This window comes from Meriones unguiculatus, chromosome 16 (assembly GCF_030254825.1).
Source record: "Meriones unguiculatus strain TT.TT164.6M chromosome 16, Bangor_MerUng_6.1, whole genome shotgun sequence".
Taxonomy (NCBI): Eukaryota; Metazoa; Chordata; class Mammalia; order Rodentia; family Muridae; genus Meriones; species Meriones unguiculatus.
The window spans coordinates 45,139,975-45,166,936 of NC_083363.1; the positions used below are offsets into that span (position 1 = coordinate 45,139,975).

A 26,962-nucleotide genomic window follows, 5' to 3' on the forward strand; every position below is an offset into this window, starting at 1 on the left:
TCAAATGTATTTCATTACCTCCCCCCCTTCTGCAATCCTCTATCTACTTTCATAGGACTAAGGGTGAATGTGAACCTGTGCACATACTTTCACACGCACACATTTATATCTAGACTCCGCACATTAGAGAAAACACGTACATCTAGTCTGGTTCTACTTCCTAGGTACTAAGAACAGCGCAACAATAAACACGAGAGTGCATGTGTCTTCATGGGGTGTTGACTTAGAGTCCCTTGGTGAATATACCCCATAGTGATATAGTCCTTCTTAGTTTATAGTAGAAATTCCACAAGGATTCCCACGGTGGGAATGTATCCTGTATATGCATTCCCACCAACGGTATGTGTGTCTTCCTCTTTCTCCCTATCTTTACCGGCATTTCCTGTCATTTGTTTCCTTGGCGATAGCCAGTCTGACTGAGGTGAGAAACTCCCCAAATAGTTTTTAATTTACGCTTCCTCTATAGCTAATTTTTGAATAATTTTTAAAATATATATTGGCTATTTGTATTATTTCTTTTGAGAACTATCTGTCTACTTCATCGGCCCATTTACTGATTTCATGGAATTTTGGTGTTAATTTTTTTAAAGTTTGTATATTTTAGATTTTGATTTCTTGACTGATGTGCACTTAGCAAAGATTTTTTTTTCTTTCATCATATAACCTGTGTATTCACCTGGTGGTTCTAGAAAGTATTCTATTAACATAACTGACTACTCTCTCAGCAACAGCACAATCTTGAAGACATGTACTCAGATAATATTTTTAAAAGCCTAAAATTTAGATGTATATATCTAAAATTTTTACTTATTTAATCACTACTATATAATCAAAAAAATATGTCAAGTCCTGCTTAATTTAGTCCTGACAAATTTTCCCTGTCTCTTACAGGAGTTCTAGGCCACAAGAATGAGCTTCGGATGAGCAGTGGACTAACAGAGACAACCTTACCTTAAATCTGTGCTCCACAAACCTAACAGTGCTTCAGTCGTGGTTTAAGATGATGATATGGTGCTAGCGTGGCAAAAAGCTGGCTAGCACTCAAGAATGTGGGATTTTTAAGTGAGTTTTCCTTTTGAAATAAAAAGAGTGGAAACATTTTATACAAATGGGAAAAGAGCTCTCTGTAGGTGGAAGAAGAGAGGTAAATACAGAAGAAAATGTCAGGCAGGTAAAAGGAATAGCAAGATACAAGTCATCTGAGAGAGGGGTATAGCTGGGGTCTTGAAGTAGCACTATTCCCAATTGTCTGAGAAAATGCCAGGTTGTTTTCTAAACTGGTTGTACAAGTTTGCACTCCCACCAGCAATGGAGAAGGGTTCCCCTTTCTCCACATCCTTGCCATCATGTGTTGTCACTTGAGGTTTTGATTCTAGCCATTCTGACAGGCGTAAGATGGAATCTCAGAGTCATTTTCGATTTGCATTTCCTTGATGATTAAGGAGGTTGAACATTTCTTTAAATATTTCTCCGCCATTAGATATTCCCCTGTTGAGAATTCTCTGTTTAGTTTTGTACCCCATTTTAAATTGGATTATTTGGCTTGTTGGCAATGCTAAGACTCACAGCTGTGAGCAGAGTGCTGAGAGTTGTAGGAAAGAGTAGGGGAATAGAAGGACCTAGAGAAGACGGAAGCTCCATAAGAAGACCAACAGAGCCAACAAATCTAGGCCCAGAGCGGCCTGCAGATTCTGAGGCACCAACCAGGGACTATGCATGAAGAGGACCTAGACTCCCTGCTCACTTGTAGCTCATAGGCAGCTCAGTCTCCATGTGGGTTCCCTGGGAAGGAGAGCAGGGGCTGTCTCTGACATGGACTCTATTGTCCACTCCTTAATCACTCCCCTCCTGGTGATGGGGCATTGCCAAGCCACAGAGAAAGAGGATGCAAGCAGTCGTAATGAGACTTGATAGGCTGAGTCAGATGGTAGGGGCGGAGGGCTCCCTCTTTCTGAGAAATAGGGGAAGAGAATAGAGGGGGAAGAAGGAGGGAAGATAGGACTGGGAGGAGATGAGGGAGGGGGCTACAATTAGGATGTAAAGTGAATAAATTATAAAGGTAAACAAACAAAACAAAACAACAAAAGAAAATGGAAGAATTTTCAGGGAGGAAGGAAGAAGGAGAAAGGGAGGTGAATACAGAAGAAAGAGGAAAGTGGGTAAAATACCAATAAGGATTCTTAAAAAGCTACAAGGAATCATGTTAACTATTTATATATTAAAAAAGAAAAACAACAACTGCAATGACCTGGGCATGGTAGCGCAAGACTTTAATCCCAGCACTTGGGAGGCAGAGGCAGGCAGATATCTGTGAGTTCAAGGCCAGCCTGCTCTACAAAGCAAGTGTAGGATAGCCAAGGCTACACAAGAAATTCTGTCTCAAAAACCAAAACCAACCCAAACCAAGCCATACAGATGAAAATGTGTAATGTGGGTTCCCAGGCTATATAAGGGACACTAGTTAAAGCACTGCTCATAGCCGGGACGTCTCCCAGAGAGCACACAGCAGGAGTGGGCCTAGGCAACTCCATAAAGACAAAGGCCACATCATGACAAAGCCAGTTAGGCTTCTGTTTCCTCAACAGAGAACTATCTTCTCAGAAATCATGTGACCTGACCAGCAGTCTAGCTGATATGCTAGGAAGGCCCTACCTACTATTCAGCACTTCCCCCCTTGTCCTTTTTCCTTTCCCTCTGCTCCCTGACTTGCAATGTAAGCTAGCCTGGCTATTTTAATAAAGGAGCTATCCTCTGACTCAGTCTCCTGGGTCATTCTTACCTTCTGTACTTACTACCCCTGAACAAACAGGTTGCCAGTTGCTCCAGCATCCTAACACCAGTGCAAATGGCAGGTGGTGGTGGTGGGGGGCCCACACTGTAATGCATCTAATTCAATATATAAATATACAGTCATAGCTTTAGTGAACTTTTCTCCTCTCAGCTGAAGGTGTTCCTTCCAGGTGCCAAAGATCACATAACAAAGCCCTCAATACCAGCATAAGAAAGCTGTCATTTCAGTTGTTGGCTAGAGAGCCTCCTAAAGCATATAGTCTATGGCTGTTGCTCTTGGTTACCCCTGAGAGGAGGAAAGTAAGTCCCTATTGCTGAAGAGACCGTGGACTCCAGACATGGTGTAGAAACTCATGAGCTGGAACTGACTTGAATGCTCTCTCCTTGATGACTAGATTTCATGGTACCGGAAGGCACCATACAAGCTTCCACAGGAGGGAAGCAATCAACAGTCCTTCCCAGCTGTGATGCTTACCAACCATATCTACAGAACAGTATGCCACACTAACTCTATGGGCAGAGGAGCAACATGCATATCTTGGTAATAACCAAAGGCTCTCCAACTGGACTTCTAAACTCCTTCTAAACAAGAGGGAAATTATTCATAGTACTGGAAACCTCACTAACTACTCAGTGCTAGCAAAGCCATGCTCATTGTAGGGGACTCTATAGATATTTACAAAACCAATCTAATCCTTGAACAACCTATAAACATATTTACTTATGCCCACAGATAGTCTTGTCTCTCACCAAGGAAATTTCTCTTTGCTACAGACAGAGTCCACTACAGAAAACCACCATCGATCAAAATGCAGAGTTGTGGAGCCTGGACCCAGTGGCTACTTCTACAAAAACATTTGGCAGGTTCAGGCAACATTGCAGAAGAAGGGGCCGTAAGACTGTAAGGACCAGAGGATTAGGGAGTTTGCTGTGATTGTATCTCCTAGTAATATCAGAAGCTACACCCATAAGGTCTCATTAGCATGACTGTGCAAATGTGAGATGAACAAGGACAACACCAATGGACATGACAAAGTAGATGCGAAAAAGCCCACGTGGCCTCAGCCCTTTATGAAGAACTATAAGCAACTGAAGAAAGCTGGAAGTGGGAGGGCGTGTCTTCCCAATAGAAGAGCATAACAATGGGTTGTCTAGTGCCATATAGTCAGCCCTGAGAGCATACATACAAGTGACATTATATGCACTGTACAGGTAACACAGGAATATATATGTATGTACATACATGTAGATATATGCATAACTATAACTATAACTATAACTATATATATATATATACACACATTAGCGAAACAATTAGTGAAAAAGAAGCCATGATTTTGAAGGAGAATGGAGAGGGATATATAGAACCGTTCAGGGGAGAAACGGAAGGGAGATTTGTTGGAATTATATTATAATCTCAAGAATAAAATAAAAACATTTTACAAAATTATAAATCTTGTATATTTCCATATAACTCCCTTTTAAAAGACCATAAAGCTATAAAATAAAAATAAGTGTAATTTTTATATTATATAAAGTACTCCCATATACAGTAACCTTCTTATTAAGGTCAAGTTCCAAATGACTGTTTTATAAATTCTTTACAATGCAGGGGAAACTTTTGCCTGAAAGAAAAAATGCACTATTCACAGTACAACCTTTAAAGAATATTGGGTTCTGTATCTTCATGACTTTTAGAACTATCTTACAACTCTTTAAGTTGTAGATAACACATAGTAATGCATAATAACTTTTGCCATATATGATATATAATGTATAGTAGGCCATATATATATATATATATATATATATATATATATATAATGTATAGTAGGCGTTCAATGATATGTTTCCTGTACTGTGAAAGCAGCCAGATTTCCTTTCTCTATTGCTACTTATGTTTCAATATTCTGACATTTAGTAATTCTTTCTGTGCTTTGATCAGTATTTTGAACTGACTGTGACACTTGACTGATAAATTTCTCTCTCTCTTTTGTTTTTGTTTTGTTTTTTTGAGACAGGGTTTCTCTGTATAGTTGGCTGTACTGGACTTGCTTTGTAGAACAAGTTGGCTTTGATCCTCCTGCCTCTGCCTCCCCAGTGCTGGGATTAAAGGCATGTGACACCACGCCTGGTTAATTGACACATTATAAAACTGAATTAAATATAATAGACAGCATACATTTGCTTTCTTCTCTTTTTTCTCTCTTTCTCTCTTTCCTTCTCTCTTTCTCTCTTTCCTTCTTTCTTTCCTTCCTTCCTTCCTTCCTTCCTTCCTTCCTTCCTTCCTTCCTTCCTTCCTTCCTTCCTTCCTTCCTTCTTCTCAAGACAGGGTTACTCTGTGTATCTCTGGCTGTCCTAAAACTCACTCTGTAGCATAGCCTGGCTTCAAATTCACAGAGATGTGAATTGCCTGCCTCTGCCTCCCTAGTGTTATGATTAAAGGCATGTGTCAGTTATTTTCTATTTGTATGACAACTGTAATTTTTACTTTCACTTCTTTGGGAAATATTTATGACAATGTAAAATAGGATTTTAATGGAAAATATTATAATAAGGTGTACATGATCTGGTCTTTCAGCTCTGATGTCCCCAGCATTCTCTTCTTAATTGAGGCATTTAATTTTCTCACTTTGAGTCAGCTGCTATTCAATGTTTCTTTTTCTTTTTTTTTTTTTTTTTGTTGTTGTTGCTTCAGTTATTTTTTTAAAGTGTTATGTTATGTAGCCCAAGCTGGCCTTAAGCTCATTATCCTTCTGTCCCAGACTCCGTACTGCTGAGATTATAGGCACGTGCCACCACATTTCCTTTTCATTCTTTTGACAACCAAAAAACTCTTTTTCTTTTCCTGGAGTAGTAAATCAAGTCATTAAGTTTATAAAGTTAAAACAGATGCCTGTTACTGTTTCTTATTTTCAAAATCATAATTTTTACTTTGGAAACAACTGAGCACTCAAAAAAAATGATAATTTATGTGTAAGTTTAATTTTTTGCCCCCACAGGCACAGAACTGTCTCAGATCACTTATAAATACCATACATTTCTGCATTCATCCCTTTTGGAAGTTGATATTTTCACTGAGACCATTCATTGAAAACCATTAGGTTATATTTAGTGGAAACACTTCATAATAACTAGTAGGCAAAAACATATTTTTATACTTACCGTGCCCCACCAGAGAGCATCGGCATATGTAGAGAACTCTTTATTGGCATCTTTTTCCACCAGATAGACAAGGAAAGATGAAAAAATAAGGACCAGGAATCCTATGTACCAAGCTGTGATTAATTCCTAGGATTAAAAGGAGTGAAACATTTTAGAGGTGAAAAGAATCTTTGAAAAGGGAAACATGAAATCTCTGTGTGAATCAATCATGCTCCTACTTCTAGGAAATAGATGAAGGTTTTAAAGTAATGCATTATGTACTGGGGCTTCAAATGGCTTGAACCACAGTCTGAGGTAACAGCCCGTGTTAAGACTATTTTAAACATTATTGCGATCAACAGAACATGTCAAACATTTTCCGATGCAGTGCAAAGAAGCACAATTTTACCTTGCTGTGAGCATAAACCACGGAGCCCAGCAACTTCCAAGTGCCTCCCCTTCTGTCCATGCGCACCATGCGCAGGATCTGTAGGAACCGGAGACTTCTGAGCGCTGACGTGGCGAAAATATTACCCTGAGTTTTTGCAGAAACAACTGCTATTGAAGCAATAAGAACAATGGTATCTGAAAGAAACAGGTTGGGACAGCCATAAGTCACATGACTAACACGTTTTATTTCTCAAAACACTTCTGAAAAGGCCACATCAGCCAGTTTGAGGAAAAGAAAACAGAACTGAGCACCTAGCCTCCTACTGACGGCAGAGCTAAGAGACCCAGAACATGACCCATTTGTCACTTTGGCTTTGGTCCCTTGACTGCACTTTTACCTGTACACTTTTGCATCATATAAGCTTCAACACCTTGGACAATGGCCTCCAGAGAGTTCATAGTCTTGGGGCTCTGCAGGCTTATGAAGTGCTCTTGCACAACTCTGTTGCCCTTAACTCCATAGTCCTCAGCAAGAGGATCCCGACTCAGCCCCCAACACCGTGGTTCTGGCCCCCTGGTTAACAGGACAGAGGAATCCTAGCCTAGGCACCCACCAATCGGCCTTGCTTTGTATATTAACACCTCTCACTGTTTTTACACAACAATGTCAGAGCCTCTTTGTGTCAACTATTCTCTCCTGTTTTGGAGTCTGCGGTTATGCCTACTGCTTGACAAAGCCCTCCAGTAATTTGAATGCTCTGGGCTCTCTCTCTATTCTTTCATTTGGTCTGTAAGTAAGGTGAAAGTTTGGTGCACAAATCAAATATTACATCTGCTATAATACAGTATGCAACCATGCACCACATGCTTTGGGCGGAAACGGATACTTCATGTCTGATGTATTGGTATTTGGTTAAAAACAGCTCTTTTTGTCATTAAAACAAAAACCAGCTAACAAAGGCATAGAAAAGACAGAGGACTTACTCATTTGAAAGTAAGTTTATAAGAGGAATTTGAGATAGTAAAAACAGAGACAAAGAATGACAGCCTTTGGCGATTTTAGTATTCACTTATCTTTAATGCCCTCAAGTGAAATTTCTTTCCTGCTTCAGGTAGGTTGTACATGACTGGGCTTCCATACTCTAAGGCTGTCTTCTGCTCCAAGGGTGTAGGGTGTGACATTTGAAATATTTCTAATATCCTCAGGAATAACAGGTGAATAAATGTGCCTTCTTCATTCAGGTTTTCCTTCCGAATGGTAGGACCTCCTTGTGTAAACTGACAACACACTTCTGAGTCATCGTCCTGGTGCCCCTCTTAGATCCGTGGTCTGAGAGAAAGGATCAGTGGTTGGCAGTGCAAGGAACAGCCCCAGGGCTTTCCCAGTTAGACCCTGTGACAAGGTGCCAGCAGGCCTCAAATGTATCCCTTTCTGCTCCCAAGAAGGGACCAAATGTGTTGATTCAGACACGGAAGATGTGTTTTAAGTGAGTAGAGGCCATCTGCAAGTGTATGATGTAATCTCATTTTAGCAAGCATATGTATCAATTAGTGTAGGCTAGGAAAGCACGTGAGAACTGGCATAGGTTGTCACCATTCATTAGCTGTAGTGCAGTAGACAACCAGGTGACATTAGATACGGAGACTTTTTATCTTCCAAATTATAAGTTTCTACAACGTTAGGGTTTTTTTTTTTTTAACACAAATATGTAACTGAAATTAAGACATTGAAAAAGTTGTATGCACACAAAAATCATGGTTTTCATCATTTGGAGAGACTTGCTATGACAATAGTGACTTAAAAGAGACACCGCTTTTATGACCCTAGTAGGTATTCTTGCTTTTATTTCACTGTATTTTTGTGTATTGGGTAGTATTGGTGGAGAATAAAAAAAAACAAAAACAAAAAACAAACAAACAAACAGAAATAGCTATCATGCCTGGCATTTTCTATAATTTTAACACTGCATCTTTTAAAAATACTCTTGAGTGTTTGTGTGTGTATGTGTGTTTGTGTGTCTGTGTCTGTCAATATCTTTGTGGGGGTATGTGCCTATGACTACAGAGGGCCACAGAGGTTAGCAGGCATCCAACATCTGGGAGCTGGATTTACAGGCACTTGGAAACCACCCACCTTGGCTGCTGAGAACTGCACCCTGGTTCTCTGTGCAGCGGTATGTCCTCTTAACAGCAGCATCATCTCTCTAGCCCTTGAACGTATTTGTGACATTTTTGCTTGCATGCGTGTTTGTGTGCCACACGTGTGGCTATGGCCCACAGAGGCCAGAAAAGGGCAGGAGAAACCCTGGAACTGGGGTAACAGATGTTTGTGAGTCACCATGTATGTTCTGGGAACCGAGCAGAAAATGCTCTTAACTACCAAGTCCTTTCCCCGGCCCCGTGCACTTATCTTAATTGTTATGAAACTTATTAATTAGAAATTCTATAGGTCTCATTTTTGTGGATGAAGGCATGAGGTATGGAAAGAATATATTGTGTTTTTTTTTTTTTTTTAAATCAACTGTCATTCTGTCTGACTAATACCTCAAAAAGCATGCCGTGGGGTGAGCACATTATAGAAAAACTAGAGAAAGTGAAAGGAACACTGTTAGCTTGAAGAACTTTTAAAATTAGTCACACGGTGAGTCATAGTCTAAATGTCTGAAGTCACAAAATATGCAAAGGTAACTGCAAATTGGATTTAATACCCTCATTTTAATTCAGATCAGAAGAAGAAACCAGAGTTCAGTAAAATGAGCAGCCAAATGACAGTATACACTTTGAGTGTGTATTTTCTAGAATACCAAGGAAGTCAGGAGTAATTTTTATTAATATATTTATTACATTTTTTGTCTGTTAGTTTATTTAGTTTATAGGATGGAGCTTCCACAGGCTTAGATCACTCAAGTTTTTGTTTTGTTTTGTTTTGTCTCCCCCTTTTTATGTAGCCTGAGAACATTTTTGTTTTTAAATCTCCTAATTACTTCTAATAGTACATGAAACGGGAAACTTACAGAACAACTCTGGATTAAAAAACAAATAAAAGCAGCTCATATCATTAAGAATTACATTGCAGTAAAGGTACTTGCTTCCACGTCTGATGACATGAATTTGATCTCCAGAGCTCACATGTTGGAAGAACTGAGCCCCACATGTTTGTCGTCTTCTGACATTAGCACATGTGCTATAGCAACCTCTCCCAATAAATAATAATTAAAACAATTTGAAAATCCCACATGAAATGTCACTACTTTGTAAGCTAATTAAAATATGTAACTTAAAAAGCAAAAGGAATTGGATGCAGATACTTTGCATGAGTGGACAATGGTTCTCCAGGAGAATTCAGTTATTATATAAAATCTTGGTGGCAGGTGTGGGATATATCCTTAATAAGATATTGGTCAGGGGAATACCCAAAGGTCCCATCAACTGCACAATTTATTGCCACTGATCTTGATTGCTCATTGTAGCTAGATGGTAAGACTCTATTGCTGAAGAGACAATATACTTTGCTGTCACAATATAGAGTCATCAAATTAAAACTGATTCAAAACTTCTTTCCTTGCTAACTAGCTTTCACAGTGCTGGAGTAAGTTACGTAGGTCACTGGGAAAGAAAGGACATCAGTGTTACCCCGTGGCTAGTCCCTTATCCTAAAATATTAACTTTCCAGGCGAGATGTGCTGCTGGTGGCATAAAGGTTGTATACTAACCAACTACTTTTAGACTGGATTTGAGGCCTGTTCTACAGGAAGGAATTTATGTCTGGTACTGTCAGCTTAGTCAAAACTCATGGCTTGGGAGGTCATAGACCCTAAGGTGGAACCCCCTATTTTTGTTCTGGCAAACGACATGTTATACAGTCTTCTAAATATTCATCTTTATCCTCGCATCCTGAGCGTAACATTTTAGCTTTTTATGGTATCCAACCATGCTTGGGGAGAATGTCCTGCTTCAATGGCTGTAAAGGCCTGAATGATCATGGCTGCATCACACTGTTGTGAGACTCTAATCTTGCATATATACCACAGGCAAACCAAGGAGACCAACACCAGAAGGCTTGCTAACGCTCCCATGCCCGCCCATTCCTTCAGATGATTCATGGCTGCAGCAATCCATGATGATAATCCTGTGGCTAGTCCTGCGTCCACTCTGGTAGAATTTAAGAGCATGTCTGATTGCATGAGGGTTGATGCCCCAGGTCCCGCCTCTGAGAAAAAGGTATCGGACGGGTCTGATGCTCTTTGGGTGGATGACACCTAAATGAACATCGGTACAAAGTCCCAATTTATTTCTAATATCAGAGATCAGACCTCTACTCTTGCCTGATGCGTCTAAAACAAAAAGGGGGAACTGTAGAGAGCTGCGGAATGCTATGCCTTGAAGATGGAGCTGGTTTCTGCCTTCCACCTTCCCGATGGTGAGTGCTCTCTGTCACGAACAATTCCACATTTGGCTAAGGCTGAGGATCTGGCTTGCTTCCATGTATGTGGACCTATCTGCATTGCCCACGTGGCATGCCTGGGTTGGCTACCCAGAGGCTATTTAAGCTGTGGGCTGGCTTTCCCCGGGGTCCGAGGATTGTTCAAGGTTCCTGAATAAACTGCATTGAAAAAAAAATATTCATCTTTATGCTCGCAGATTAGTGGCAGGGGGAAAAAGTCTCTTTTCTATTCAGTATTTAATTCAGAGATTCATAATTGGTCAGAATAAGTGATTCTTGAATGCTCAGGCCCAAATGGCACATCTGTATCAAGGCCAAGTATCAAAGAAGGTCACAAAAGAGAGGATAGAAAGAATACATGAGGCAAAAGATAGGGAGGAGAGCTGTGACGCAATGTGTTCTGAGCACAACATGACTACTGTACGCACAACCTCTCTGCATCGATGGTGACCAGCCAAGATCAGTCAACAAGAGGAGGAACAAACTGGAATCAGTTATTTTATAACTACAAGAAAAGGAGAGGAGAAAAGGGACTTATGGGGTTGTCCAGGGGACGTGGGATGGAAGAGTTGGGGTTTCCTGTGTAGAGTGGAAAGGGTTTGAGGGTGTCTACGGTCAAGATTCATTGTCTCTATGTAAGAAGCAACTAAACATAAATATAAGACATTATGTTAAAAGTATAAAGATATATTTTGAAACACTGGAACATTACATTTTGTGAAGATACATTTTGTGCAGACAGCTCCTGCAACTGACTGGTTAATTATACATAGAATTATTAGAAAGTATTTAAGCCAGGTATGGTGGCACATGCCTTTAATCCCAGCACTCAGGGAGGCAGCGGTAAGGGAATAGTTGTGAGTTTGAGGCCAGCCTGGTATAGAATGTGAGTCCAGGACAGCCAAGGCTACACAGAGAAACCCTGTCTGTAAAAACAACAAAAAGTATTCAGATTCACTTGTTTTTTTTTTGTTTTTTTTTTGTTTTTTTTTGGTTTATGTATTAAGCAGCAACTGAGAATCAACAATAAATCCTTCTGTTGATACCTAAGGGTCATTTGAAAGTGTTTAGAGAAAAATTTGGTTGTCACAAATGGAAGGAAGTTGCTATCAGTATCTAATGGATAGACGCAATAATTTTTGCTAAACATCCCTCAATACCTAATGTGGTCCAAAGACAAAGACTGTTTTCGTGCCAAACGTCAATAATGTTGAGGTTAAAAAACCCTGAAAACGAAAACCAAAACCAAAACCCTGATATGTGTGTGTGTTTGTGTGTGTATTACTGTATTTAACAATTCAAATAACTCTATGTACAAATTGAGAAACTGAAGAGTTTTAGCAGTTAGTAACCAAGGCTCAGCTTCTGTAAGTAGCACAGATGATGCTGAAGCTGAGTGGCTAAGAGATATTGTATATTAGTCTTTGGCTGAGAAAGCCAGGGCAGGATGGTGGTGAGGAAAAGAGAAATGGGAAGTTGTGAAAAATCAGGTGTATAGTTAAGCAATAATAAATCACTATCACATAAATCCTTGAGGGGAGATAGAGTGTAGGGAGGGTAGAGCAGACATAAAATGATGCTAAGAACAGATGGTCTTTTTATGGATGTATCAAGAAAAAAATGGGGCTAGACCAAAAATAGAAAAACTAATAAATAAAGAGCTCAAGACTGCATAAAAAAAAGAAAACCTGTAGGTTTAATGCTTATTTCTTCCCAGAAAAATAGATCTGAACACCTTGGGAAATGTTAAAAGAGCACAGTAATTCTAAGAAACTGGTAGAAATACAAACTATACACTAGTACTGTATTATGAAGGAGGCTCTCAAAGTACTGAGTCATTTAGAAAGATTTACCAATGATTTTTCTTTTTTGAGATTTGAGTAAACTGCAAATGATTTGAACGAAGTAAAATCCATATAGTGTTTAAGATATGCTGGGTTGTGAAGGAGCTCATCAGATTCTACTAACTTAGCTCCAGGATCGTGCAGTCAGCAAAATCAATAGGAATTAATCACTGTAGACCGCATCCAAAGGAGATTACTCACCACAGGCTCGTTTTATAAGGCAGATTTACGTGCAAAGCTACTGGATCGTGGACCCAATGCCTGTGTTAAAGCAAGTGCAGTTAAGACATCTGCACTTGACAGATTCTGCTTTTGTTGCTACAATTGCACTGCATTGTTTCAGTTAGGACTTAACCCAATGGGAGGAACTGAATGATAAGGATTGAGAAAAGCTGGACAGTTGAACACTAATTGTCAGAAGAGAGAAATTTTAGAATTAATCCACAGGACAGTCATGGCTGGAGCCCTGGACACTCTGAAGAGGACAGGCTTTTACAATTCTTTCTAGATTCTTAGAAAATTTTCAGAAATTCTCAGACAGTTTCCCCTAACACCATGCATATCTCCCTTGTACTTAAAAGTCTTTTCCTTTTATTGTTTCTGAAAAAGTCCGAAGAACAAACATAATAATGCCATGGACTTTATCTTTTTTTCCAGTCCTGTTATCTTCCAATTCTTTGAGCTGCCTTGAGTGGCCTTACAATAACCCTAATTTGACTGACTTTACTGAAATATGTATTTAAAAGTTATAAGATATTTATTAAAACATCAAAACACTGTAAGTATGTAGAAGGGAGGAAGCAAATTTATTTTATCTATCAATTAATTAATGAAGTTTTAGCTTAGTTTTGGTTGTGCTATTAAATGTTGATGAAGTCAGTAGTCTGTGCGTTAATTTATTTCAAAAATTATTTCTTTTATTTTTGAGATTATTATATAATTATATAATTTCCCCCTTCACTTTTCTTCTTCTAAACCCGTCCATATATCTATCTTTGGTCTCTTTCAAATTCATGGTTTCAACTAACCTGGTCCAGGGAGGTCTGTGGAGACTGAAGAACCTACCAAGGACCATGCATGGACTGGATCTTGACCTCCTACACATATACACCATAAGTAACTTGGTCTTCTTGTGGCTTCTCTAGTAAGGGGAGCAGGGACTATTTTTGACTCGGTTGCATGCTTTTGTTAATTTTTTTATTTATTATAATTTATTCACTTTGTATCCCAGCTGTAGCCTCCTCCCTTGTCCTCTCCCAATCCCACCTTCTCTCCCTTTTCTCATCCCATGCCCCTCCCCCAGTCCAGTGATAGGGGAGGTCCTCTTCCCCTTCCATCTGACCCTAGCCTCTCAGGTCTCATCAGAACTGTCTGCATTGTCTTCCTCTCTGGCCTTGTAAGGCTTCCCTCACCTCAGGGAGAAGTGGTCAAAGAGTCAGCCACTGAGTTCATGTCAGAGACAGCCCCTGTTCACCTTACTAGGGAACACACTTGGACACTGAACTGCCATGGGCTACATCTGTTCAGAGGTTCTAGGTTATCTCCATGCTTGGAGTCCTTGCTTGGAGTGTCAGTTCAGAAAAGATCCCTGGGCCCAGATTTTTTTTTTAATTTTTTATTTTTTTGTTCTGTTGCTCTCCTTGTGGAGCTCCTGTCCCTTCCAGGTCTTTCTATCCCCCTCTTCTTTCATAAGACTCCTTGTACTCTGCCCAAAGTTTGGCTATGAGTCTCAGCATCTGCTTTAATACCCTGCTCATTTGCAGGCAAATGGTGGGAATTAGAAAAGATGATCCTGAGTGAGGTATCCCAGAAGCACACATGGTACATACTCACTTATAAGGGAATATTAGACATATAATATAGGATAAACATACTAAAATCTGTATACCTAAAGAAGCTAAGCAAGAAGGAGGACCCTGGGTAAGATGCTCAATCCTTATTCAGAAAGGCAAACAGCATAGACCTTGGAAGTTGGAAAAACTAGGGAACAGGACAGGAACCTACCACAAAGGGCCTCTGAAAGACTCTATGCAGCAGGGTTGCATGCTTTTTAATCACTTCACCCTGGTGGGGCTGAATTGCCAGGCTACTGTGGAAGAGGATGTGCTTAGTCTTGAAAGGACTTGAACACTGGGGTGGGCTGGGGTTGGGTCTCCCTTTCTTGAGGGGTAGGGGAAGGGAAAGGGAGGGAAGAGGGAGAGAGAGAAAGAGTGGGACCAGGAGGAGAGGAAGATGGGGACTATGATTGGGATGTAAAGTGAACAACTAAATAATAAAGTTAAATGTTAAAAAAAAACCAAATTCATAGCTTCTTATATTCCTGATTATATAAATATGACCTGATCAGTAGTACAAGGTTATTTGTATGTATGTTTTTAGGGATGCCCATCTGAGGAATTCTTTTAAAAAATGTTTTTTTTGATAGAGAATTATTATGCATTTTGAATTTTGATTGATGTCAAAATACCCTCAAAATGATGGCACTGATTATCATGAAAAATGTTTGAAAACATTCTTTTTTCTCTCTCTGCTAGTAAAAAGCAATATTAATCCTAACAATAATAGTAATAGATTAGATGTACTCTTTATTATCTTATAAATGTGATTAAACTCTTCTAAGTTTTTCACATATAACCCTGTATGTTATAAACCTTTACCAAATGTATGTGTGTGTTTCACAGATTCCTTAATTGCATATTAATTGGAGTCATCCAGAATGACTCTGTCCATTTTTCCATATTTTATTCTGGTTAATTGGTATGCTTACTCAAATCATTGCTGATAAGGATTGCTTTTGTAACGGTCCAACACAGGTAACTTCTCGTCCTACATGGAAAGCTCTCCCTGTGAAGAGGAGGCCCTTGCAGAGGCTTTATTTACCTTTCAGCCCTTCTGAATGGGATGATGTTATCACCTTTAGGTGGTAGGAAGCAAGTGGACCTGATAGTTGCCACTTTTAGGCTGAGGAAAAGCACACGTGCGCGCGCGCGCGCGCGCACACACACACACACACACACACACACACTGCGTCCTCTTTTCCTGTGCATCAGCTTCACTCTGTGATGGAGGATGTTTCTGAGAAGCTGCTTGCAGCTTGCTGTCACCCTAAGTTCCCAATCGACTGTGTAGAGCAAAAAAATTCCTTACTTGTACTTTCTGCTGCCAACAGGAAGCACCTTCATTAAATGAGTAGAGCATTAACTTCTACTTTAAGTTACTGTGAACCAGGAATTTGCAGGTTGTAATAATTAGAATTACTCAACAATTAATATGATGCCAAAATTAGAAAATGCAGTTTTCTAGTAAGAGTAGGTTAATGGAAAATCATATGGTACTTCCATTCTAGCAATGTGGAGTAAAGAAGGAACAGGAGTATAGCGCCTTTCTGTCTGGATTCCAACCCTGGATGTGCCTCTTATTGTCTGCATTTCCTGAGTGACATTACTGAACCTTTAGTGGTTCAAATTATTTAGAAAACAAAGATTCAACTATCTATGTCATGAGGTCCCTCTAGGGAATGCATAATAAGTAGAGAGTTTATTATTGCTATCATTATTGCCTAGATATCACTCAACAACAAGAGATGTTATCATGTGTTAGAAGATGAGATTAAAATTATTTATATGTACCGTAAACTGGAGAATTGATTTCACAACAGGATCCATAGGATTATTACAAGTTGTTTCACAAAGGTATTTGCAATTTCATAGTATATATACAGATAAATATTACATATATGTACACACACACACACACACACAAACTTCTATCTCAGTGATTATCTTTGGATGGAAGTGTGTTTAAAACTGAGGGTGTGTATGTATCCAGTATTATCAAGAGCAAACATGTATGCACGGCTCTTGTAATGAGAAAATTAAGAACTATATATTTTATTTTAAATGAGAAGTTATGGCTCAGGAAGGTTAACACATTGACCAAGGTAATTTATTTAGTCAGAGATGAGGAAGGAGAAAGGAAATGGGCAACATTTATTGAGTGCCTCTGATATATGAGCCTGCAAAGCGAGTTTAGTACAAAAATTCTATGTCATTACTTCTCCATAATTGTTCTCCAAGGAGGCCCAAAGGTTATCTGTATGGAGTTCTTAGTTCTACCCCTAGCTAGCTGTGTAGCCTCAGCTATTAATCTTGTGGAGTCTGAGAGCTCTCACTTGTAAATAAGGAAGAGTCACTTTTCTCATAAGGCTTATGTAAGGATTAAATGAGATAATACACATTCAGCCCTTAGTGTGCTTGGCGGCACGATAGCTTCTTTACTGGTAAGAAAAAAAAATGCTAAATATATGTCTGTATCCTTAACACATCTATAGCCCAGGGATTGATATTACACAAGTTTAAGAATCATACCCAAGGTCTTTTAGTTAGTTAGCAGGGCCAGGAACTAAAGGCACAGTTGTCTGACCCCGAATTGTATCTTACTCCAGTCTTCCCTTTGGTAACTCACAGAGAGCAGAAATTTCAGTAAACAGCCTTGCAGGCAGTCACTGAGTCTTAAATGAATTCTAAAAAGTATTATCAGTAGGGAATATGTCAGCTTAAAAAATGCCTGTCATTAGACTAAAATTCAGTCAAAACTCTTATATTTCACACACATATAGTTTAGGTACTCCAACATGACAACAAAGCATGACAGGATAATTACCTATCTCATCTGCACATGACCATTTCTGCACAAGTTTCCTGTTTCTTTTACTCATATGTATAGAACACGTAGTACAAATATTATTGCCAGCAGAGCCTCACGATAAGGAGAGGTAATTTTGGGGTTTCATTGCATTTGCCCATGCACATCAATCCTAACCTGTCCAAAGAAGCAGAGAGGTAAGATATGGAGGCATAAACCTCCAGCTCTGCTTGCTGTAAGGATCCGTTCTGCTCTATACTGAGTGCACTTCTAAACTCTCAGGGCTGCTTTCCCTATCTTTACGAGGAGATGAGTGAAACCAGAAACAGTCAAGAATCCCAATTCTGAGTCTCTAGAATTCTAAGGGATGGAAGGCATGGTTGAGTTATGAGACATCAGCAAGAGTGTTTGGGAAATAATCTTTTCCCAAATTTTCTCATCTATTTGATTTATTGAGGACCGGTGGAAACCCACCCAGCTAATTTGCTTAAGATGCTACTGTGCACAACTTATGCATTCCTTCCACACACTCTTTCATAGTAATGATGGAAGTACCAGGAAGAGAACAATGAATGAAAGGAGCAAGGTTTTCTGTTTTTCTAGAGTTTACATTGAGCAGGGTTGGCCTCTCATGAAGCCAATAACAGGGTTTAATGGAAATAGAAAAGATCCCGGAGAAATGCAAAGTCAATAGAGAGTAGAACCATAAAGAAACACGTGGATGGAGTGGAAGTGCGATGCTCTGGGAAACTCTCTTGAGGGACCTGACCTTTCAGCAGGGGGTGAAGCAGGGTGGCTGCGACCTTGTTTAAAGAGAGAATGCTCTAGGTCAAAGACTGTAAAGATTGGGGCAGAAATGGCACCTGTGTCTAAGGTGAGATTAAAGAGATTGTACTGAGGCAATTTTGACAACAGCTGTGGAAAGCTTTTGGCTATTAGGTCTGTATTTTATAAAGATAATTTTGACGTTGATGAGATTGGGCACAGCTTAGGAGAAAGCTGATGTCCAGTTGAGGTGTCCTGCCTGTTCTAGGAAAAGGGTGAGGTCAGCTTTACACATGTGAGGGTGGAGTGGAGAGGCAAACAGACAAGAGTTGGGCTAGGGATGTGAGGATGAAGAGGTCAAGGCTTGCTTCACACTGTGAGATAAAGGAGGCCCAGGCTGCATTCATGGTTCTGAATTTGAGTAGTTGGCTGAGCAAAGTGGCATTTATTGAGAAATGCTGTGAGTGGAGAGTGCTGTGAAAGGGGCCAAATTAAGAGTTTCACTTGTACCTTGTTAAATCTGAATGCCTACTAGATAATTGGTACAAAGCAAGCAAGCGTGGAGGGCAGGGAGGAAGTCAGGCTTGAAGATACAGGCAACATGTCTGTTTTTACCACAGAACTAATTTCCCTTATCATTAGTAATCTATCAAAACTACTGCTTCCGGATGGAGAGATGGCTCAGTGCTTAAGGGCACTGTCTATTTTTCCAGAGGACCCTCGTTCAATTCCCAGTACTCAAATCTGTCTGCAACTCCACCTCCTGGGGTCCAACACTCACACAGATATACACATAGGCAAAACACCAGTGCACATAAAATAAAAATAAATTATTCTTAAAAAACTTAGTTATTCAAAGTATGATCACAAATATTTAGTTTCGGATGTAGGTCATAGATAGATTAGAGGATATAAACAAGCTGTGTTTCTTTGTTAAAACAGCAGAGAAGTGTTTGTCCCCTGGGACTTATTATGACGTAGGGGGTGAGGTTAACTCATTCTTCTTAAGGCACAAGTAGCATCTTGAGTAAATTACTTGAATATATTTCCATCAGTATCCGGTATCAACAGGATGAGAAATCACAAGTATCTTTGGATGATTAAGAATGTTGGTTAGGGTTTTGTGTTATTTTGTGTAGAGAGTGTAGGACTGGCTTTTAGAAAAAAAACAACTTTACATTGTTTACAATTTTCTTTTAGTACCTGTTTCCAGAAACATCAAAAGTCAAACCTTGCAGCCAGTTTCACTTCCTGAACAGAGCCCCAAATAATATTTGACTACAGACTGAAAGAAAGAGTTGGATCCCTACCAACAAGGGATCAGTGTTGAAACAGCTACTGGAAATCCCCTGACCTCTGAAGATGGAATTCAGCACTCAGTATCTCATGCTGGATCATAACTCGAATGAATGATTATTCTCCAACAGGTAACAGCAACATTGCAGGTTTAAATTCGTAGTCTGCAAACGCCAGTGCCTCACATTTCATACCTATGTTCAACACACAACTATTCTGTGAGCGTAACTGAGTCCTGGCACAGTCATGTTTATTGCTCTTGGGATATGTCGTAGTTTTTTCTTTGAGAAACTTGATCCCTGTTTTCAGATGACTTGCAAGTTCTGATTAATCATCACCTCCTGCTAAAAGGTTTTGAAAGGACATCTTCAGGAAGCTCTTTGACTGGACTGGGCTATTTGGCTTTTGCAGCCGAGCTGCGGTTTGAGCTTAAATGTCACCAAGCAAAGGAAACCTATTGGTGGGAATTTATTTTATGTTTCATCTTGGGAAATTGAGAATTACCTGGATCACCCGCCTCTCAAATCTTTTCCAATGCACAATTTCTTATTTTAGAAAGAAGAAATGGATACAGCCTAGGCACTTGGCTAATCCTTGGGGATAAACACTGGGGTGTGGAAATGAAGTTTTCCTGCTGTGGAGAATGAAGGGAGAGGGCTTTACAGAAACAAATTTGAGTACATACAAGTCTCTGATAAATGTCTGACACTGATTTTAACATTAAAAGCTTATTTCCTCCCATTTGGAAATAGACACAGGTTATGTCTGCACATGCGTGGTTTTAGTGAGACTATTAACCAAAAGATTAGCCAAACCTTTGTCAAACTTTGCCCTATTTATTATTGAAAAAGTTTTAGAACTTAAAAATTTTGTATTTGCTTCTCGGCACCACTGTTTATGATCCATATAAATTTATTTATGTTTTTACCTGTAATTAAAAAAAATTCTGTGCCCAAGAGGCTTGTACAAGTTATTTCAGAGAGAGACTTAGAATAAATAGCATCTGGTTCTGAAGCTGCACCTCAGACTGGAAAAGACTATCATAAAAAGAATGCTAAAGCTACGGGCAGGACCCTATTTGGGACACACTTTCTCCTCACTATCAGTTCCTTTCAGGTCCTGAGTTCTCTGTAAAGCCATGCTCCTTTTAGAGTGTGTATGTGGGACCCTACAGCTTATTGAAAACACGTGACACTACAATCTAGGTTCCCCCTCTAAAGAGGCTGAAGATGGCCTCGCGGAGTTCAAACCACTCAGGAGCTGCACGTTCCTAGTAACTAAATATGGAAAAGCATCAAGGAGAAATATTTCAAAAAGTGGTTTCAGATGTGCTCATTTTAACAGAAAATACTCCAGAAAACCACAGAAACTCGATAAGAGAAGGCTTCTGAAGTCACAGGATGGCAAATGTCCTAAGGGTTAGCTACAGCACGCTGATGCCCAAATTCCAAGCACAGATTTGGAGTCTGTGGTGGGGGCTAACAGGAGATACTTGAAACATTTTGTAAAAAGGCAGAAGTGGAAAAAAAAAAGGCAGTACAAGAGGAGAGCGGCTTGTAGAAGAATCTAGAGTTACAAAGTATGTAAAACAAGCGCTTCAGTCAACACAATAACCACATTCACATGGCCACGCTGGAGAATTTTAGAGGGAGCAGATTAACCAAGTGAAAATCGTTCCCCGGGGAAGCTCCTCAGGAAGAGGAGGGCGGAGGTGTCCCTTTCATCTTGCCTTGCGCAGTCACTTGCCACACTCTCCCTTTCACCCGCTCATGTCCAGCGTGTTGGTTTCACTGTGTGTGTATGAATATTTTGCCACGGTGGACAGGAATGATGTTCTTTAGCGGGTGCCTCCTAGCTGGCGGCTTTCTGGCGTCTCACCTCATAAAGCACATATCGAATACGGCTGAAACCTCTAGGACGTGGGCTTAAGGGTAGGTGTGTAGACGGTTTCAGCACCGTTGTAGACAGAGACATGCTGTCTGTACTGACAAGGATGAAAAGAGAGTTGGTCGAAGAGACGCTGAGAAATGCAGTAGCAATCATGCTGATAGACGTTACAGAGGAGAACTATCCAGAGAACCTTGCTGAGACAGTTGACCTGGATAAGAGTCCACAGATCCCTCCCAGGCTCAACCTGTGTAAACTGTAATCCAACCACTAGGTTTCAAAAGACACTCCAGTTAGTGCAAAATTCTTCAGCTACTGCACACACCCTTCCTGAGGCTATTGCATCTAATGGTCTCCGAGTTCCAAAAAAAAAAAAAAAAGCTTGCTTCCTGTCCTCTCCATCTTCTAAAACAAAGTTTATTCTTATTTAGCATTCACGGACTCTCAAATGTAGAAATACAGTGTTGGTGAGAGTTCGAGGAGAAACAACAAAACATTCGAAGAGGTCTTGCTGAGTTGGCTTTGGAAACCTTGTTGCATTTATGTTTACCGACCTGGGGCTGATGGGAGAGTACTTTGAACCCACCACACTTTGTCATGTCAGGCTTTGTCATGTCAGTTACTGCTTAGATGCCAGACATTCAGTGACGCTCTCTACACCTGTCATCTCATTTTTTTTCCTCCAGTTTCTCTTGGCAATTCTTTGAGAAGTCTGAAATTCCAGGTTTAAAATTCATATAACATGGAGGCCAAGCCAGGGCAACACAAAACACCATTTAGAGTACGGTTTCAGAGAGTTGCGGCCCCTACTGTGTTGCTTCTTTAGCTTCAAAATGAGAACATTTACGTAAAAGGCCTATGGTAAGTTATCCTTTCCATCGTCCATGATAATGACAAAATTCCTGCAAGTAACTAAGATCCTGTAGGACCGTACTTCCTGTAGACCAATATTCCTACAGCTGAACTGTTGGGCAAAGAAAATAACAGTCAGCATTTAGAATGTTCTTCTGTGACCCAAAGAGCCATGCTTTTTATCCAGCCTTTGGATGTAGATATATATATTTACGTGCTTTCAAGGTGATGATGATGTAAAGAGGTACATGATGAGAAATTTTACCTTTCCCGGTCAGTCTGTGCTTGCTCAATGTCTTCAGGTGAACATTTTTTAAAATTCTTTTTACTTTGAAGTGTCTTTTCCACTTTCTTTTATTCAGCTACAGAGCAACATGAATGCTTATTCTTTCTTACACAAATACCAGCACACTATACATAACGCCTATGTTCTTTACTGAGCTTATATCTGCGTTATATCACGTAGGCATTCCTTAGGTGATTCCGCTAAAGTAAACATCGATTAGCAGTAAAAAGGTTATTAGGAAGCTTAGTTTGTGGGTGAAAAATAGATGCTTATGCCATTTAAACAGATATGGGTGTTTTTAATAAGTGATAGTAGTCAGCCTCCCTGCTGTATATGTGGCCTTGATTCAGGGATGTGGAATAACCACAGACCCCCTGGAACAATGTCTGGTGAAATTGGTAGATTCTTGTCCTTCTGATAGCTAAGGGAATCTGACTGTATGCATTTCTTTCTCAGGACTGTGGCAGTGTGTTTAAGAGGCATGCATTTCGTTAGGTGGATTTAATTCCTCTCCCCCTTCTCAGCCCTTGTTTTGTACCGAAATGCCAGATTCCCCTTGATTTCTGAGCTCCTTCTACCTTAAGGAGATCAGTTTTTGTCTCTGATAGGAGGTGTGTTTTTCTACATGCTTCCTAATGTAGCTTTTCTTTTTGTTTTGTGTCTCATGCAACATTCTTCGTCATTTTTGTCTGTGTTTGTAGTTGTAGTTAGAAAGGCTTCTGGGCTTCCAAGGTCATAGAGATTTCTATTTCTGCATCCCACTTCTTATTTTTCCTGTTTGTTTTACATCTTTGACTTACTTGGAATTTATCTCAAGTAAGACAGACATGGATCTAAGATGACCTTTTCCCACACGAGCAGCTGGTTGCCCCAGCATGGAAAAGGCATCTCAGTAAGTCAAAATCCATGAGTCTGATCACCCAGAGATGTCTTACTAACTTCTGAGGAAAAAGAGACTTTCCAGTTGGTTCTGATGAAAAAGCCACTGGGAAAAGTAAGAGGGATTTTGGAGAAATGAGAGTCTTTGTTATGTGACAGGGAGATCCTATGAGATGTGTTGGATTAAGGAGAACAAATGACCTTTCTATAAGTCACACAAGAACTCTGAGTACTGGGCCCAACTATCTAGATGGTACTTTAGGGCCTTGGTCCAAGTTTTAAATGTGCTAGTCTGAGGGAGTCATAAATGCCACTTATTTCAGCCAAAATATAATCTACATCTATGAATACACATTTTAAAAGAAAAAGCCATATTTTTTCTTCTGGTAAAATTAAATGAAAACACTTACTACACAATCCAGTAATCTCTAGAGAAATGAAAATTCATGTTCCCATAAAAATCTGCACAAGAATGTCCATAGCAGCTTCATTAGTAACAGCTAAATAACAAAGCAAAATGAGTTCCAAGAGAGAAATGGATAAACACACTGTGGTGAATTCATATCACAGAATATTATTCAGCAGTAAAAAGGAGTGAATTATTGATGACAACTGCCATCATTTTGTGTTAACAAACGTGAATTTCGAGAGCTTGCTACTGGATTATCACAGCCCCAATCCCTAGGGATAAGAAAATGAAAGCGAGGGAGAGCAGACTTGTGGATCACGGTGGTTATGGTCTGGGGGATAGGGTAATGCTAAAAGCCTATGGCGAGGGGTTTCAGGCCATGTTTCTATAGACTGACAAAAAGATTCCATGTCTTCATCCTAATGGTATACATGCCTGTCCATATAGCAAATATGTATAGGGGCATACATATACAAATAAGCCCCTGGTAAAATATGAATAAGGTCAGTTAACAGTGAACATTCCTTTTAGGGGAAGCCAGACAGAGAATAAATTCTAACATGGAAATTTGTTAGAAGAGCTCAAATTATTTCATTGTAAAATATCTGGCTGGGAAAAACGCCAGATTGTAGACTAAGTGTTTAGAGAAGGAATTGTCCCTTTTCTGATATCGACAGGTATTCAGTTTTTTTGACTTTACATAATGTCTCCAAGCAGGAAGAGGGAGGTTTAGGGATAAGACTCAAGCCTCATCATATGTTTTATTAATTTAACTTCATGTTGCACATGTGTGGAACAAGGGATAATGAAGTGTCATGAAGTCAGGACTTGAGCAGACCCCTGTCGCCAACTCTTTGGATTATGGTGTATGAAGGCTTCTGACCCAAGTCCCATAAAGTCATAAAGCCACAAAACCAGGATTATAATCCCTACTCACTTTAGTAGGATTTCTGTAGGAATTACATGAAATTTTTTTCATCTATAATTTATGATTAAAACCATGAAGTTTTATCTCTGTTGATGCAATACCAGGCAGCCCAGTCTCTCACATTTTATTATGTTCAGCTTCAAGGGAAATTTTCTATTTGAATTCAACTCCTATGCTTCTGTTCTTTCTCTACTGTAGGTGCAGGAAATGCAAAATGAATAGACTAGTGTATATACTGTACTTATATTTATAGGACAGAAATCATCAGAAACTAATGAGGAAGCTCACATTCATATCTGAGAGTTGAGCACAAATATTCTTTCGCTTTTATGATGTGTGTTTCCTTGTAAAATATTTTTAAAAATTATTTTATGTGTATGGGTGTTTTGTCTGCATGTATGTTTATACACCACATGCATGCCTAATATTTTCTGTGGCCAGGAGAGGGAGGGCATCAGATCTGAAGGAACTATAGCTACTGACAGCCATGGGCTGCCATGTGGGTACTGGGAGTAGAATTTGGGTCCTCTGGAACAGCATCTAGTACCCTTGACACCTGAGTCATCTCTCCAGCCCCTGTTTCCTTTTTTAAATCTCTCTCCCCCCACCTCTCTCTGTATGTGTCTATGTGTCTCTGTGTCTGTATCTGTGTGTGAGTACAAGCCTTTGGAGGACAGAGGCATCAGATGCCTTGGAGTTGGAGCTATGGACAGTTGTGAGACACCCAACATAGGCGCTGGGAACTGAACTCAGGTTTTCTGCAAGAGCAGCAAGGGCTCTTAGGCGCTGGGAACTGAACTCAGGTTTTCTGCAAGAGCAGCAAGGGCTCTTAACCACTGGGCAATCTCTCCAGCTCCAATGTTTATTTATGTTTCTTGATTTACATTTAATTTTTTTGAAATAAAAACATAATTATACCATTTCTCCTGTCCCTTTTTCCCTACCAACTTTTCCTATGAACACACCACTCCTCTGCTCTATCTCAAATTCCCAGGTCTGTGGCCCCTTTTTCTTTGAAAATGTGTGTGTGTGTGTGTGTGTGTGTGTGTGTGTGTGTGTGTGTTTAGTCCATATAAGGCACTTCTATTCAGGGCTAGCCACTTTGTATTGGATAACTGACTAGGGAGCTCTTCCGGGAAGAAGAAAATTTCTCCCCCTCTCAGCAAGCTGTGGTTGTCTATGGCTGGAACTCTATCAGAATTACCTCCTTCCACACAGTATGTCTATTGCTGTTACCCTTGTTGGTCTCTTGTTTAGGCAGCCCTGTTGATGAGACTTCAGGGGTGTAGGTAGCATCCCTGATTTTCTTGAAGATAAAGTTTCCTAACTGATACTCTATTCCTTTGGCTCTTAGAGTCTTCCTGCCCAATCCCAGCTGACCCGTTCATAACACAAGTGCATGTTTATGTTTTTAATAAGGTTTATTATTAACAAAGAGGAGCATTCTATGACATTTTCAAGTGCAAACTTTGCTTATGTTTCAGTCTGGGAAAAACCAAGAAGTTCTTTCCCAGTGTTAACCAGTAGAGATTAAATTTTCAGTGTTAAGACACCTTCTAGGACAGGCTCAAAACCTGGACCCCCAAAGAAAGCCACTAATCTATGTAGCATAATCTTCCACTAATCCATTAATAAATTCTTTTTCCTGTTCCTTCAGTATTCTTCCATCTGTAGATTAAACAGATTACACTGTAATTAAGTTTGACTCTTACAAAAGGCAGTGTTTCAGAGCAGTGAGCTATTGGGAGCCCAGTGTTCTATTTCTAGTTTCGGTGATGACTTATAGTGAAGGACAAAAGCACCCCCATTCCAAGGTGTCTCATTTTTTCCACTTATAGAGTGAGATAAACAGTGCCTCGGAGGGATATATTCCTGCTTTTTGAGCTCTGTATTCTAATCAGGCTCCAGATTCTCTTATAGAAGGGTGCTCTTGGAAGAAGTAAGGCTGTGTTTGTATTGTTATGATTCTTAATAGACACAAAGCTTTAAAACCAAAATGCAAATGCCTCCTACTAGACAGTACATTATCCATATTCTTAAGTACTGCAGTCAGCACTGCCCGAATCTCTCTGTGATATTATTAAAAATTAAAGGATACGCACTGCAAAGACATACTGCAGAACATTTTCAAAGCCACGTGTAGCGGTTTAACTGCAGGACTTCTGCCGATGTTAATGGGGCTCATACTGGTAAATTCTAAGCACCATTTTGAAAATTTACCCCATAGTGACAGTTTAATGCTTCTTATTGATTATAAATTTCTAGATAACATCTTGAGGCAAAACGGACTACCTCTCCAAGGAAATAAATAATCTTTAATGAAATAAATCTCCATTGCAATCATCGTAATGAATGAGTCTGGGGCAGTCGTTTGGAAGGAAGGCTCCCAGGAACTGCTGGTTGC

General features: G+C 39.8%; 1 protein-coding gene across 3 annotated transcripts in view; it reads right to left on the reverse strand.

Annotated features, from left to right (window-relative positions):
- Kcnq5 (potassium voltage-gated channel subfamily Q member 5) overlaps positions 1-26,962 on the reverse strand; it is a 563,627-nt gene that overhangs the window by 106,644 nt on the left and 430,021 nt on the right. For all 3 annotated transcript variants that reach the window (XM_060369736.1, XM_060369738.1, XM_060369737.1), the window contains exons 4-5: positions 6,344-6,519; positions 5,956-6,081 (exon numbers count right to left, since the gene is read on the reverse strand). In XM_060369736.1, the coding sequence (XP_060225719.1) occupies positions 5,956-6,081; positions 6,344-6,519 (302 nt within the window). The remainder of the gene's footprint in view (positions 1-5,955; positions 6,082-6,343; positions 6,520-26,962) is intronic.